The sequence below is a fragment of the Camellia sinensis genome, chromosome 6 (assembly GCF_055761805.1).
Source record: "Camellia sinensis isolate YWXY chromosome 6, ASM5576180v1, whole genome shotgun sequence".
Lineage (NCBI taxonomy): Eukaryota > Viridiplantae > Streptophyta > Magnoliopsida > Ericales > Theaceae > Camellia > Camellia sinensis.
The window spans coordinates 124,066,463-124,083,153 of record NC_138966.1 but is presented as its reverse complement, the minus strand read 5'-3'; the positions used below and the strand labels follow the sequence as shown (position 1 = coordinate 124,083,153).

The 16,691-nt window shown below is 36.7% G+C and overlaps 1 protein-coding gene and 1 pseudogene across 5 annotated transcripts in view; one reads left to right on the top strand and one right to left on the bottom strand.

Moving 5' to 3' along the window:
* The first annotated feature begins 315 nt into the window (after positions 1–315).
* LOC114273726 (uncharacterized) overlaps positions 316–16,691 on the top strand; it is a 36,709-nt gene continuing 20,333 nt past the window's right edge. The window contains exons 1-7 of one of the 4 annotated variants that reach the window (XM_028215529.2): positions 316–438; positions 693–715; positions 940–997; positions 1,710–1,751; positions 6,826–6,867; positions 7,086–7,207; positions 14,237–14,433. In XM_028215529.2, coding sequence (XP_028071330.2) covers positions 401–438; positions 693–715; positions 940–997; positions 1,710–1,751; positions 6,826–6,867; positions 7,086–7,207; positions 14,237–14,244 — 333 coding nt within the window. In that variant the 5' untranslated portion in view covers positions 316–400 and the 3' untranslated portion in view covers positions 14,245–14,433. Of the gene's footprint in view, positions 439–692; positions 716–939; positions 998–1,709; positions 1,752–6,825; positions 7,020–7,085; positions 7,208–14,236; positions 14,434–16,691 lie in introns of those variants that run through there. The other 3 variants (XM_082872613.1, XR_003633193.2, XM_082872615.1) reach the window with 3 other exon arrangements.
* On the bottom strand, positions 5,300–6,674 carry LOC145792124 (mitochondrial dicarboxylate/tricarboxylate transporter DTC pseudogene; annotated as a pseudogene). Its single transcript, XR_014331267.1, has one exon. The product of XR_014331267.1 is annotated as a mitochondrial dicarboxylate/tricarboxylate transporter DTC pseudogene (transcript).

Below are 16,691 nucleotides of genomic sequence, written 5' to 3'. Positions count from 1 at the left end.
TTACTAAATTTTTTAATATTTTAAACAATTTTTTTTTTACTTTTTAGACATACCTAACATAAATATACTTAAAAAATAATTTTTTTTTGAAAAAAACCTTTTAAAAATCCACTAAATACTAAAAATACAAAAAAAAAAAAGGAGATTTCAGTACATTTTTTTATATATTTTTATGTATTTATTAATTTTTTAAAATATTTTTTCATATTTTTTTTTTTATTTTTTAAATAAATTATAAAAATAAAAATATTTAAAAATATTCATTAAAAAAAACCACGAAAACCAAAAAAAAAACTTAATTTTCAGAAAATTTAATCTAAAAAGCTCAAAACAAAGGCACTGAATAATTTTTTGTTTTAGGGATTCATCAGTTTATGTGGCGAGTGCAAAGCAAAAAGCAATGGCTTGGAGGAGGTTCACGACATTGCTTCGTCAGAGGTATAATTCATCTTTTATTCATTTATTTTTATCATTTTTGTTCTGCTGATGCATTGAAGCTTGATTTGATCGTTGAGAAATGTTTTTTAAATGATCGTTTGGATGAAATCTAAGAAGTAAATTTCATTCAAATTCACTAGGGTTTTCTTCTCATCTGGTTAACCGGCGACATTGATTATATATTCAGATTAGTTTTGTTTGAAACTTGTTTTCTAACATTAAATCGAATTTTTCCATGTGGTGTTTGTTCGCAGAACTGATGATATCAACGATGGAGGTACTTTTTTTCATATGTTTTTACATTGTGATCTATGGCTTTTATTTGGTTGTAACATTTTTCATTGATTTGTAAAGAGAAAGGAGAAGAAAAGAGAAAATATAAAGTAAAAAGATGCTAAAATTATTATTATTTTTTTTTTCACTTTATTTTTCCTCTACAAATCCCTGATCCAAAATAGCATGAGCTTTTCGTTAATATTCTTCATTACAATTGTATGGCAGCTAGGAAGATAGTCTCATTGGGAGTTAGAGGTTGTATTGGGTGTCTGTTTTGCGATTGGTATATTCACTTGTGCTCTCTTGCCCATTTTTTTGTTTGTCCACTGTTTTTGTTGTTTCAACTTTTTTTCTTTTCAATCAATTTCTACTTGGATTATTATTAGTCTTTTATGTTAGTAATTGCTATTTATCATTCAATACTCATTGATCTAGTAGAATTAATGAACTAGAGGATAAAAAGTCGAGTACTTAAAAGATTTGAGATACTGGTAATTGGGCTTTGGTAGAGTGAAGAAAGTGACCAAAACACATGATGGCTTGTTTGGTACACACAATAGTTTGAAGAGAAAAAAAAGAAAAAAGAAAAGAAAAGAAAAGGAAAGATAATGCTGCTGAGGCTTGATGAGACCCTAAGAGATTTTTTTTATTATTATTATAAATAACTTGCTAGAATAGAATAACAAGGCTGCTTCTATGACTTCTTGTCAACAATGAATAATAAGACTCTAATATCATTTATTGATGACTATAAATGTGGCTTAAATTAAAAAACGCATGACAAGCAGAACACACTAAATAAAAACTAGGATCTTAATAACAATTTACATAATCTAAAGTTCACTTGGGCTTGCCTTGCATTATCATGATCTTTTGGCTCAAAGGTTGCTCGTTATTTGTTCTTGATATAAATTTGACAAATGCAAATAATGATAGTTGTTGTTGTGTTTTTTTTTTTTTTTTTTAATAAATAATGAAAACTCTCTTGAAAACAGGTTTTATGAGATACAAGGAATGCAGCCATCCAAAGAAAGAAGGTATTTGGATCCCTTTTCTTTTTAATTGTTTCTCAAGTCTCACTCTTGTGTCTAATCGGGTTTGAGTAATAACGATGTGGCTAGTTTGAATATGTTTTTCTATTTGTGCTAGGTGATGGGAAATAGACTTTTTGCCTTGTAAAGTAGACGGTTCTATATATTTTCTTATGAGCTGTGCACTTTATGATATTTTTTCAGGAAGTAAATATATGTATTTTTTCTATATATTGGCAGTTTTTTTAACCAAAAATAAATAAATTTATACATTTAATTTATAATCTTTTTTAACTTATGCCCATTTTGGTAAAGTGCCTATATCATTATCAAAACCATGGTCAACATCAGTATTGAATAAAACTGAAAATGTTATTGGCTATGAATTGTTTTCCAGACTCGTTCTTTCTTGCATATTAATTATTTTTTTGTGTGCATAATATATCTGTCAACTGTTCATACACAGTGGGGTAACCATTTCATAGGGAGACATGATAATTTGATTCAAGAATCAGGTAACTGGTAACCTCTCTATCAAACCCTTTTGGGATGGGGATGAGAAGCGTCCCTGAGGGTGGTATCTTGGGTTTGTCTTTGGTGGGTTTAAACTAATCCTGCTCCTCACTTCATTGCTTATAAATTAAACTTCAGTTTTAACATTTAGAACTGACTTTCCACCTCACAACTGACATTTCCTAAGGCAAAAATTTGGAATCATTACAATTATATGAATAATGGAGCTGGAAAAAGTACCTGTAGCTTTAAGGTAAATGCATTTGTGTGCAGCCAAGGGCCCAAAGTTTGTTTGGGTGGTCCTGCTCCCCTGCTCTCAATTCTCAATTTGCAAATAGGGCTTGGAGCCATGGTAAATTTGTGGATTCCACTTGACGAATATGCAAATCATGCTATCAATGTGGATTTATGGCACTCCAAATGAATTCTAACATTTTCATTTTCTAATGATTTCCGACTTGCTATACCAAAGTTACAAGCACCTTAATCTTCGTTAGTTTTTCTTGGTTTGGCTTGTCGCTTAGTAAATTGGAACCTTCAATGAGTTTAATATCAAAGAGCACAATCACCTGGTGGATCTCCCTCTCTCTTTCTCTCTCGCTTAGTTTGTTAGGGGAGTCATATGTTTCTTAATGTATAAATTAAGTGGAGAGATATTTCAGCATAAATATATGTATATGTGTTTGCCTTCGTATGTATATGTGAAATGCTAACTTTCCTTCAATAGGTGATATTAGCAACATCCTTGTAAATGCCTCAGGTTAGAATCTAGTCATATGGCCAAATATTTGTATAGAACATCAAATATGACACATTTGTCATTTGGATACAGTTCAAACATTCCTGAATTTGGAGGATAGTGCTATTGTTTGGTGATGTAGAGTGCTTCATGGCTTGGATAGTGCTATTGTTTTCTTGTCAGTTTTCTTGTTAGTTAAGTGAAAAAATTATTGAGTTTGCAATTTTATTGCATGGTTGAGCTAATATTACCAATTTTGATCAAATAGTGTACTCTTGCCTCCTTTGTCGCTATGTTTACCTCATGTGTACATGTTTTAAATATACATAAATATATGTATATATGCACACACACACGTATATATATATATATATATAGAGAGAGAGAGAGAGAGAGAGACTAAAGGTAGGTCTTTTTGTTCCTTTTCGTCATTTGGCTTATGTTTTTTTACGTAGCATTCTGTTAAAATTCAATGTATAAAGAGAATTGTATAGAGAATGAATGATGTATTATTGATTGATATTTTGATACTTTTTCTGTCTATTACAAATGGTTCCTTATATAGATGTAGGTGTAGTGGATGGTGTGTAGTGGATGGTGATAGTGGTGTAGTGGGTTAGGTTTAGTGGAGTAGGTGAGGTGGTAGTGGTGTAGTGGGTTAGGTTTAGTGGAGTAGGTGAGGTGGTAGTGGTGGTAGGTGATGGTAAAATTCTAACAGCCCCCCGCAAACTCAAGGAGGATAGAAACTAACCAACTTGAGTTTGAAGAGAGGAACAAAACAAGAAAATACATAAAAAAATGATAGGAGACACTGTATGGTCGTGTCAGACCGTTGGTGAAGACACTGTATGGTGGTGTCATAACGTTGTAGAGGACACTGTATGGTGGTGTCATAACGTTGTAGATGACACTGTATGGGGGTGTCATAACGTGGTAGAGGACACTGTATGGTGGTGTCAGACCGATGTAGAAGACAGTTTATGGGGTCATGTCGGACCGTTGTAGAAGACAGTTTATGGGGTCATGTCGGACCGTTGTAGCAGACAATGTTGTGACAGTTGTTGTGACAGTTTACAGAGTCTTGCTGGACCCTTGTAGAAACTAACCGGAATCAATGTCGGGACAGTTTACAGAGTCTTGTCGGACTCATGAAGGAGCTAACCGGAATCAATGTCGGGACAGTTTACAGAGTCTTGTCGGACCCTTGTAGAAACTAACCGGAATCAATGTCGGGACAGTTTACAGAGTCTTGTCGGACCCTTGAAAAGTACACTCTCAAAAGGTGTGCCCAATCTTTCAAAAGGCGTGCCATCAAAAGGCGTGCCCAATCCATAAAAAGGCGAGCCATCAAAAGGCGTGCCCAATTCATCAAAAAACGAGCCATCAAAAGGCGCGCCAGACACGCGGTGATGCACGTGATCGACAGTGCGCGTGTCGGCCTCTTCGTCATGTTCTATATAAATCAATGCGGAGGCTGAGGCAGAAAACCTGCTAAAATCTTCTGAAAAACTCTTCCTTGCCTGAGAGAGAAACTCGGTAATACTCTGTAACCAACCCGTCTCTGAAACACTCAGCAACATGGCCTCTTCTTCCCGTCCAGCTACCCAAAACATGGCCTCCTCTTCTCGTGGTCTGCTCACGCTCTTTCCAGAACTGAACGAGCCCACAAGAGAAATAACTGGTGCGGTGGCCAGTGAACCTCAACCAAACACCTCTGGTTTTGCTCCGTTGAACTTTCCGATGCGGTCGGTGGAGCAAAAAATGGCGGTGCAAACTGATATTGAGGCCAATCAGTATACTCTGAAGTCATGTGTGGAAACCATGACTGCGGTCACAAACTTGTCGCACCGGCTGCAGAGCAGGACAAATGAGGTGCAACAGTTAAACTCCCAGCTGGCTCTGCTCCAACGCATGTATAAGGATGCGCGAGCAGAGATAAGTGTGCTGAAAGCAGAAAATAAGGAGCTGAAGCGGAAGGCCACCGTGATGTTCCGATTTGGAGGGACGCCATATTCTGTAGTGGAGGAGCAGGGAGGAGTGATCATGCCCAGTGGAGTGGGAAACACGAAGGCAGCACCGTCAAGGGCCGCCCAGGACGGAGGCAAAAAGAAAAGACCGGCGGCAGAGTAGAGAAGAAGTGAGGTCGATGTGTGGCCGCTGCAGAAAAGACAACAAAGCTGTTGTTGTTGTTGTTTGTTTGTTTTTTTTTTTTTTTTTTTTTTTTTTTTTTTTTTGTAGAAATGTGATGGGGGTTAATTCCCTGTCATGAATAAAACTATGTGCGGTGTGTTTTGGTTTATGATTTGTTTTTTTTTTTTTTAAATAGATATGTGATAAAATAAATGAAATTATAAAATCAATGGGGAACAGGTTGGCAGAAGAAAAGTTTAAAAGAAATGATGGGAAATATTAAAAGAAATGTGGGAGAAATGATGAGTGTAATGTCATGATGATAAAAGAAAATAAAAAACATGAAGAGACATGCCACGTGAGTTGAAGAATAAAAAATAAAAAAAAAAGGAAAAGGTTGAAAGATTAAAAAACCAGAGGTGCATGTGTGAGTGTGTGGGTCTCTTGTTTATATTAAAAAACCAGTGTATGGGAATTTGCCTTCAGCATCAGGTTGCATCTTCTGTATCTGGGTTTTCACATAATCAAATGGTAAACTGCAAGCTGCAGCAAAGAATCCTGAAACACTACTCGCCCCTAATATTGTAGCAGCCTCACCAAAACCCACAGAATCCTTGAAGAACTCCACACTCTGGTCATATGAGGCAAGCATTCCCATATTCAGTGCCATTGCTCTCACTACAGTAGGGCCTGCACCTTTCCAGAGTGCCAAAACTCCTTCATCTGCAACAATACGATAAAGGGCATGGAATGCATTCGTGTAGTTCCGGCGCTGTGCGAGAGGTAAGGTAGCATCTGTCTGCATACGAATGAGTGCTAAATCTGCTGGACTACCAACTGATGCTCCAATTGCTCCAGCAGTTAAGCCACACAAAGCCTTCTGATATAAAGGTAGGGGCTTCCCATCATTGGCCTCAATTGCTTTATTTGTCAGAATCCTAAATGATCCAAGTCGGGCAGTTGTATATGTAGCTTGTCTAAGCAGCCCAGCAGTCAGCCCCTTGTAAAAGGCACCAATACCCTCATTCTTGAACATGTTCTTTGTCACATCAGTGGTTGATCCCTGACCTAATTGAATTCTGACCTTGATCATGTCGATAGGTTGGATGACACAGGTAGCGAGCATTCCAGAGGCTCCGCCATTGACGAAAGGCTTCACGGTGGGCCAAACACCACTGGCTTTTTGCTTCGTCTCTCCCATTTCTTCTTTCTTTTTGCTAATAGTTAGCCCCCAAAATTGAACAAACAAAAAAGCAGACAGAGAGAAGAGAAAGAGCCTTCGTCAAAAACAAGAGAGAATTTTTGCAGACTAGGTGAAGGTCCGGCGGACGGCTAAGGTGAGGTTGCCGCCCGCCGGTGAAGCGAAAAAATATTAGGTTCTAAACCTGCTCTGATACCATGTAAAAAATAATGTATAGAGAGAATTGTATAGAGAATGAATGATGTATTATTGATTGATATTTTGATACTTTTTCTGTCTATTACAAATGGTTCCTTATATAGATGTAGGTGTAGTGGATGGTGTGTAGTGGATGGTGATAGTGGTGTAGTGGAAACTTAATGACTATGTAATTAGATTGATACCTTCACATATTATTGGTGTGTTTAGTACAAAGCAAGTTTTTTTTGTTTTTTTTCCATTCCATTTACACAAGTAGAATTGCTGGTAATTTAACTCGTTGAAAAATTTTGTCACAGGGAATTGATTGTCGCTGCAAGAGAATTGATCAAGAAAGAGAGGCTAAGTTACTTTCAATGTTTTAGTTCTTTTAGTAATTGTAACTACTTCATACCAAATGAATATAACTCGAGCAAATTTCTGTATCAGTTATGTACTTGTGCTTCAGTTTTTTTATTCTAAATGTTTAATGTCTTTGGGATTTTTTCACCTACTATTTGCGGTTTTCTGGTTATTAGATTCTTTATGAATAAACAATAGATAACGGTTCTCTTTGTAGTTGTTACATGGCATTTATCCTGATCGTGAGAGTTAGTTGCAACTTTGTAGCATTTGACAAAATGGAGAAGCCCATTTGTTCCCTACCTGCCTGTCAACTTACAGCATCCCTTCTTTGTTCCAGTAAGTAATAAATATTTGCATGTTTCCGAACTTCATTTCACATTCAGAAAATAGCATGCATGTTTATCATATGCCTTTGAGCATTTACACGTAGCCTTTTGTCCTTGCTTCCTTTGACTAAATGGTTCTATATGGAAGGTTCACAACTTTCCATGATTAGTCACATTCAATGAACTTGTTTTCTAACAAAGCATTTACATGTTTGCTTTAGTGTGTCTACATTAATTTTGAGACTAGCCACACTCGTAATTGAGCAAGCATAACATGTGCTAGCTTATTTGAATTACTACGCTCAGTAATCTTGTGACTTGGAGGAGCCTTTAAGAATAATAAAGTACCAAGTATATGTTTCACATTCTTAATTCTCAAGAACATTTATTTCCAACATTAATTCTATGGATTTATCATGCAAACAATAAGACACAAGTAAATGTGATGATGAATACACTTGTCATTTTATTGTTGATCAAAAAATACGCTTGTCGTTTTATTAATTAAATGATAAGATTGGTTATAAAATTGTCCAAAATACATTTCTTTGGTTGGCATTTTGGGTGCAATCCAAATTACGTAGTCCCTATTGGCTCGGATGGAGGGGCCATCAACAGTGTAGGTATGATCATCACTATGCGTGGGTGGCCGCCCTGAGCCAAATTGTGGGCACAGGTTTTGGGGCTTATAGACAATTGGCTGCTTTAACTTTCTCGCTCAAGTTACGGGTGGCCACACAGACCGGAGAAATCAAGAAAGTGAAGGTTAACCAAGTGAGCTTTGTGCGGAGCAAAATCTACACACAGCCTTCACCATTTGATCTTATGGAATATGATCTTGAACATCCATAGCTTTTCCCAAAAATGACGAACAAATGTAAGAATTGCTTCTCCACTTTTATGGTTTAATGAATGAGGTGGAGAGTAGTGAACCTGTCTTTAACATAAAAGAACTTAGGCATACGATTTCTTGACTAAGTCCTGCTATGAGTTGAGCTTCCTGGAGAAGGTAGGTATATCAACCGTAAGCTTTGTCAATAAGGGATTTGGAGTACTCTATCAATTGGAGGTTGTGATCGGAGCCATGAACACCATGTAAATCAATGAAACAAGCTAAATGTTCAACAAATTTGTATGTAGTGTACCCATTGGATAGGGCATGCTTACTTTCTCAGGTGGATATGGCGGGTGGAGATCAAGATCTGGAATGTAAAATTTTTCCTCCAATTCCTAATATGTACGTTCATGTATGTAAATGTATACAAACATGACTACCTCAAACAGTAAATCCAATTCAACGCTAGATTTTTGAGGTCACTCTAATGCAAAAGTCATTCGATCACTTGACCTCCAAAAGTTTCCACATGGAGCAAATCTTGAACACAAGCACTCTTGAACTCACAAGTATTCTCGAGAGACAAAAAGAGGGAGAGACAATCAACTACAATACCCTTACGAAGAACTCTCTTATTTATAAACCTAGGGCAAGTTTGGATAATAGCCAAAAAGTCAAAAAGCGAAAGAACTATACAAAAAAATCGAAGATTCCCTTTCCTCTCAATTTTTTACACGTTTTTTCTTAAGAAGTCAAAAATTCATCGTAAACATGTTAAGTTTTTTCACCTCATATTTTAGCCAAAAAGTTAAAAAGTTACTAAAATAGCCTATTTCCAAAACAACCTCTAGTACTTGTGGTATGGGAGGATTACAGGATAAGGGGTCACTGCTGTGCGTGAAACACAGCAGTGACTGTGGTGCCTTTATTTGAGGTGTATTATGACCTTATTTTTATGATATAAACCGTTCATTTTGTAGGGTTTGTTGAGTACTCCATGTCCACTAAAAATCATATTAATCGGATATCAAAAACTATATGATCGATAACCAAAAAAATAAATAATAAGTTTTATTTTGAGAAATAACATAAATAATATGCAATTCGATCATATAGTTGTTGATATCCGATTAATATGATTTTTGGTAGGCATGAAGCACTTAACAAACCCTACAAAATAGACGGTTTAGATCATAAAAATAAAGCAATAATACATTTCAAATGGATGCACCACAGTCACTGCTGTGCTTCACGCACAGCAGTGACCCCTTATCCAGGATTACATGTGCCTTAGGGACTAGTTAGGACAAAGCCCCAAACACCCTTGTTACAAAAAAATAATAGTAGAAACACAAAAAAGTAATGCTCTTTGGTTTTGTTTTTAAAATTTGTTTATTGAATTTTTAAAAAAAAATAAAAATTAATATGTTAATATGTTGAAAAATGAAAAACACTAATTTTTATATGATTTTTTGAAAATCTCTTTTTTGGTGTTTGTTTTCATCAAACTAGTTTATATGTTTAAAATAATAATAATAATAATAATAATAATAATAATAATAATAATAATAATAAATAATAAATAACGTTCAATTAGTACACATTAATATGTGTTTCGGAGGGAAAAGATTGGGTACACACCTGACCTTTGGCATAGTGCACAAAGTGGTTGTCTTGTGATTTGAACCCATAACCTCAAGGTTATTAGGCCAAGTTTACCATTGAACCAATGGTCTAAACAGAGTATAAATGTTGAAAATCAATAAATAAATCTTGAAAATCTAACCAAACAGAGTATAAATGTTAACAAGGCTAGAAGTTTATACTTTTTCACAGTTGTAAGGCCATGTTTGTTTGGCGATAGAGGATAAAGAATGTTTGTTTGTATTTGGGAAGTAGGTTAAAAACTAGCTTTTTGCCTTTTTTTTTTTTTTGAAAAAACATGCAAAAAAGTAGAGACGAGATGTGGCCCAAAAAGGTCAAAAAGTTGCTTTTAACCATGTTTCCAAAACAAGTATGGGATAAATATAGGAAATTACATAAATGCCGCCAAACTAACAAATGTTAGAATAATTACAATTTATATATAATAAAAAAATTAAAATGGGGAGACAATCCCCTGTGGGTGTGTCTTGCCCCTTACATAAATGCCTCCAACCTTTTTTTGTTTTTTTTTCGCCATTTCTTGTTGGAAATGGTTTGACATTGTTGAAGAGGAAGAGCAAAACAATAATAACACCAACAATCCTTGGACTAAAATTTGAATCCCATACCCTCTACAGTTTAGCTAATCCAACTGTGCAATGGGATTACCAGTCAAGCTGGAAAAATAATCCAGTCATAAACTCCTCAACCAAACATGCTTTGAGAGGTCCCACCTCACTATCACTCCAATCCCACCATTCATGTGGGATGACAAACGTGGCCAAACTGTTTTGTTGGAGGCAACTTTTGTGGCAACTAAGAACTTGCTTCAGGAAAAGGCAATATATCTAAGTTGGTGAGTTCTATGATGTAAGGTCTCATTTTGTCATTGTGACCAGAATATCCTAAAATGTGTGATTAACATAGATTCAATTTGTTTAAAAAATAGCGAAGCTTCACCAATGTTATTAAATTGAATGCTCCTTACATGTGGGCTAACATGAATATTGACGGAAAACAAAAAAAATCAAAGCCACCTGCAACACGCTGCTACTACATTTGTTAGGTTTTGTAGTTGTTGGTAGTTTTCAAGGGGCTATTTGGTTGAACTTATTTCACCTTGAACCAATTCATATGAATAGGAATTGATATATTAGAAATTTTTTATTGTTATTATTATTATTATTAACCCTGTGTTATTTAAGAGTGGGTTGTCTTTGCTAGTTAGAATTTTCCCCTTTTTTCTTTCTACGACCAATTGGACAATTTGATACTCTATATCATACTTGAGTTCTAGAGTTAAATCTAAAAAGAAGTAATCAAAGTGATCATACCCTCCATAAGGAAATTCTGTGATGAAAATAAGCTGACAATTTTTTCAAATTTAAGTAATGGCATAAGCTGCAGTTCAGAAAAAACTGCAGATGATACACTAGTTACTCTGGAAATCTTCATTCCTTCAGATGGGCCTTCTTTCATGATATGAGGCTTTTATCTTGAGGGAGGATATTTTTTGGGATAGGTGCAGTTTAATTTGATTGCTATTTTTGTAATAATATACTCTGTGTATGTAGTGCACCTAGCAGGTCTTCAATATGTTGAAACAATTACTGTCTGGTACAACTTATTGCACTTACTGCAAGAAATACTCTTGTTATTGAGAACCCTATCATGAGAAAATAGTGATTATGGTTAAAAAAAACTTTCAGGGATTTTATGATGGTCTGTCATACTTGACATTGGACTGTTGCGTGCATAGTTTCTAATAGTTTGTTGTTTTATGTTCTTTGCTTTTGGTGCTTCATCCAAGTTTATCATCATCAAATAATATAATCATAGAATGACCTCTTATGCATGAGACTTCTCAAATACATATTTGTTTTGAAGTTCCTGGTTTTGTAGTCCAAATTGTTGAACTATGAATTGGTCCTCTTAAAGGACTGTATTTTGCATGGATGTTCAAGGAATAGGCGAGAATGTTCCTTGAGATGTTCTCATCTTAATAAATTTGACCTTTAGTTCTTTGATTGCAAGAGGCAACATGTTACGATGCAAGTGAGACTAGTACTTTGTTCTACAATGACCACCGGTATTCTACAAGGATGCCCATGTTATAGATTTGTATAATGTCTTAGTTCCATTGTGATTAGTGAAAAACTTGCTGCAAATATCTCGGTCTTTACCCCTTGCACATTTTTATTTTGATAGGTGTTGTTTTGGCTTTAATGAACGATTAAAATGCAACACTGCACAAACACAATTAGTAAATGCGGGATTTCTGGGAGCAAATTTCTGTGTTCACTTAAATTTCCACACCTTTGTCTTGTTTGCATAGTTGTCAAATCGGAATTCGAATCGTGAATCGAAATGGCCTCATACCGAATCACAAATCGAATCGTGAATCGTAAAGATTCGGTCACTTTTTCTAAATTACTTAGAAAAATATATCTACACACTTTAATGTTAAATATATTTTATGAATATGAAATATTTAGACTTAGATCAATGAAAATGTTGTTTTGAATGATGATTGTGTGAGTGATTTTCCGATTACACTGCCCAACTCAGTATTCAGCTGGAGAACACTGGCAGAATAGATGACACCTGGCTAACCTGTAACAGAAAGAGAAGATTCCAGCGGTGGTTCGTCCACCCGGGGGCACTCCGACGATCAAGTCAGTATATCTCTCAAAAGATAATCAATAGTGCTTAACTCACTAGACAAAATATAAATTGCGTACCTTAGACTCATGGAGGTGCCTCTCTTTTATAGTTACCTCAATCCTAATCGCAATAGAAGCCTGACTTCTATGGATTCCTGTTCAGTACTTACTTTGGACTCCTCAAGAGATAAAGATAAACTCTCTAAGAGCTTTATCCTTATCTTGGCTAAGTCTCTTTTTTATTCTAAGACTCTTGTCCCTCATCTCTTATCCGCTTATCTCGGATTCCGATATCTTTGGAGATAACCTCGGCCTAACCAAGATGACCTCGGCATATCAACCAGGACACGTGGCACCTCGGCCGACACGTCGGTGCCACCTTGCCACGTGTTGGAACTCAAAAATATATCCCCACAATGATCATGTAGTTTAATAGGTAATAAGTTAACAAAGGCTCCTATATGAGATCACCATCTTACCTTTTCCCGTTTTTAATATTTTTTATCAACCATTTTTAATAAAAGACAGTAAACAATGACAAACTCTCAATTTTCAAAGTAACAATAATTTGACAACGATATTGATATTTGAACAATAAGCATATATACTTTTTCATGTAAAAATGACCAAATAATAAAAAATTATTATTTAGGATCTTTTATTTTAAAGCATAAAGCATTTTAAAAGGTATAACTAGCTTCACTCATGTAATATTAAACTATATTTAATTTAATAAAATAGCAAGAGATAATTCATGGTGTAAGTTACTTTAATCTTAAATATCTTTAGAAGATATATTATGATTTTTTAAAAGGAAAAAATGAGGAGAAAGGTTAAAACCATATTGAGTCTGACTAAATTTGATTGGATCTTATTAAAAATTGAATGATCACTAAAATAATATCATATATATTGATTATTTTGGCATTAAACGCTATTGGAAGTTGCATTATGTCATTTTTACCAAAAGAAAGAGAAAAAAAGAGTTGAAAATATGCCAGATACAATAGTTTCAAGAATTGCATGAATCGTAAAAAGTGAATTGAATCATGAATCGATTGTGAATCGTGTGATTCACTAGAGATTCATTTCCAAAATAGATTTGCCCATAGATTTGTATCGATTTTGCAAAAATTGCGAATTGAATCGTAAATCATAAGACTTTGATAACAGGACTTGTTTGTTGTAGTAAAAGTTATATATTAGAAGCACGAGGCAATAGGGGTGGTGAGCAGAGTTCTCAAACTTGCTCACACCGTCATTGAAGCCTTCATGTTATAGAAACTGTGTTTGAAATCCACACTTTGTGAAACTCCTTTTTTTATTGTTGTTTAAAAATTCTCAATGTTGCTAGAAACTAGAGAGTTGTCATTCTTGAAGGATTCTCTGCTTGTGCTGTCTCTGAAAGGATATTGATGCAAGCAGGCTTGCCTAGCTCAGTAGCAAGGCCTAGGAATCCCCTCGGGGTTGGTCATGGAGTGTGAACCCATGGCTTAAGGTAAGGATTTTTAGAGATGAGTTGTGGCTTGGAGGCTAGAGCTCCCATCCTTTTGGGGGACTTGCACCTTGACCATTGGGGCTTTGCTTGGTTGAGCCAAGGTGACACCGTAAGACCGCACCAGACCTTTGTGAGTACACATGATCATACCTACCCACTGTAGTGCCAAGATACAATCTTCAATGCTCTATACCCACTGTAGTCCCATGATATAACCTCCGAGGCTAAAGCTGTTTAATTTAGATTGTTGAGTTTAATTATTTTCAATGTCTCTACCAACTAGTGAAATCCAATCCTTTTTGAGATGGTGTTGTATTCTGTAAGGGGTGATTTTTTCATTTCATGAATTTTTTATGATTTTCTGAAACGGTATTAAAATACTTGAATTTGTTTTTCTAGGAATGTGAAGAGACAGGAGCAGTGGAGCATATTGCTTAAAAGAATAGGCTGGCAGTAGGAGGACAGAGAAGTGATACTGTTGCTTAATTATTAACTAATTTGTAGGATTTTTGTTATACTTTTCACTATTAAGAGCATCTCTAACAATTTAGCAAATTTTTCACCAAATTTGATTAAAAAAAAGGCAATTTCCTCAATTTGATACGAGCAGTTCCAACTGTTGCACTGTAGCGTGCATCAAAACAAAGGGGACGTTTGGTGGGATGACCGGCCGGTTGACCGGTTAGGGGTTGTGAATTTTTTTTCCCTCCCCTTCTATTTCCCATTTCGTTTTCCCTCCATTAAATATTTTTCATTTTTTGTTGCTTCCAATAATGATTTCCTTCCAAAAGTGAAGTAGAAGCAGCAATGTCAATTGGAATTTGGCCAGTTAGACTGTTGTTTGCCAAATCAAGCCTTTGAAGCCTCCCAAGTTTGCCAAACCCAATAGGGATTGTTGCTTGAAGCATTGAGTGCTGTCAATCTCACAGCTTTGCCAATGCCGATTGGAAAGGAATAAAAAATGCAGTTTTGGTTGAGATCAATGGTTTGAATTGAAGTGAGATTAGAGAGAGATTTTGGCAATGGGGATGAGAACCCATTGAGTAGAGGTTGAGAGAAGTGAGACTCTGTAATTGTTGGATTTCATTTGATACGGTGCCACTGAGATTCATGTGAAAGAGGTCAAGCTTCTCAACAGCTCCATTAGAGTTGCACCACACACCAGTCCAATTACAGTAGGGTGAAGTGTTTCCCAATAACCCATTGTTGGGAACTTTCTAATTTTGAAGCTAATTCAATGGATCAATCAGGCTTGTTTTTATGAATAGTAAAATAGATGTTTCATTATGATCATCAACCAAGACAACTGAAAAAAAGTAGAATAAGAACAACCAAACTTAATGTGTTTGGAGCTTCATGCTAGTGTTCTTCTTGATTGATCTTTGGTTGATTTCTCAGTTTCCCATTGTGCATACCGGATTCCGCACTAGATGAAAGTGGATCGGGGTTCCGCACTCAGTTGGACTATCCAGGGACTGAGATTCCTGCCACAAGAAGCACCGTTAGAGCTGCCCGGCCGGGGTTGGCCTGATAACCCCTCCGGTGTGGGAATTAATGATCCGAGAGAGAATGTATATCGAGTTGAGCTTATAGTTGTACTTGGAATTGTTCAGTTACCTTCAATGTGAAGTTCATGTTGTACATATAGTGTTCCTTGCTTGCTTCTCAAGGTGAGTTCATGGAGCTTGGATGCTGCCGGGTGTCCTTTTAGCATTGCCCATGGTGGGGGACCACCTGGTAGTTGCCATTGAATGCATATACTCATTGTAGTCATGCTGATAACAAACCACATTCCTTTGGTTCAACAACTTCCATGATTCTAGGTGTAGGGGACCAGCTGAGGTGGCAACTTGCACGTGCACAGCTCGGTACTGATGTTCCTCAGCTCGGCATCATTATGCCTTGTCTCGGCCTTTTACAGGATCACTTATGGAAATGGACTGGCCCATTCAGGTATCTTTGTATGGGCTCAGCCTATCATCTGTTCGGCCCATAGATTCAGTCTCGCAGCTCGGCCCAGCCCAACACCACGGCTGGACTAGCCTTTCTACTACGGGTTGGGCCCAAGTGTTTGAGGACTTGGGTGGACTGTTGATCATGAAGTTGGGCTTAATTGGTCTACATATATGCTCATCCAGCCCACTTGGATCTGGACTTCAGCGGATTGGGCCGGCCCAAGGCTTGGACCCGACCCATTTCACATTTAGCCCCTTCATTTGCCCCCTAGCTCGCGCTAAGGTTCCCCTTAGAGGGAGCTATTGCTCTGCCTCCCAAGCATCACGTCGTTTCAGTTTTCCCCAGTTCAGCCTTGGTGACGGTTCAATCCTGACACACAATTCCTGCATGCGTCCTTTCATAGTGACACGTGGCGATATGAGATTGGTGTGCAGAGATAGTGCGTCGATCCCATACTGAAGGTCGTGCTCCGTGTACTTGCGCGCCGGCTAGTGCAATTAATGTTCTGGCTGTCAATACAAATCCCTTCATCTGCTTTTTCGTTCCTCTAGAGAGTTTCAAAGAGAGAGAAAGGTCTCTTGCCGTTCCTCTGAACCAGTCTCGTTGGTGCCTTGCTCAGATTTTTTCTTTCGTCGCTGATCTTGCTCTGCTACCACTATTCTAATCTCTGTAAGTCCTCTTGTTACTCTTCTTCTCTTGCCTCTTTTTGTCTTAATCATTTTGTTTGGCCTACTCGCTGTCTGTGTTTCATACTCTGTTATTTGAGTCCTTTCTCTGTCCCGTTAGGTTTGTTAAATGGGGAAGTTCCGTTCTCTGGTTGATACCCTCGAGGCCATGGCTATGTTCTGCCTGGACTATAATATTCCCAACGACGTTACCCTTTCGTTAGCGAAAGTAG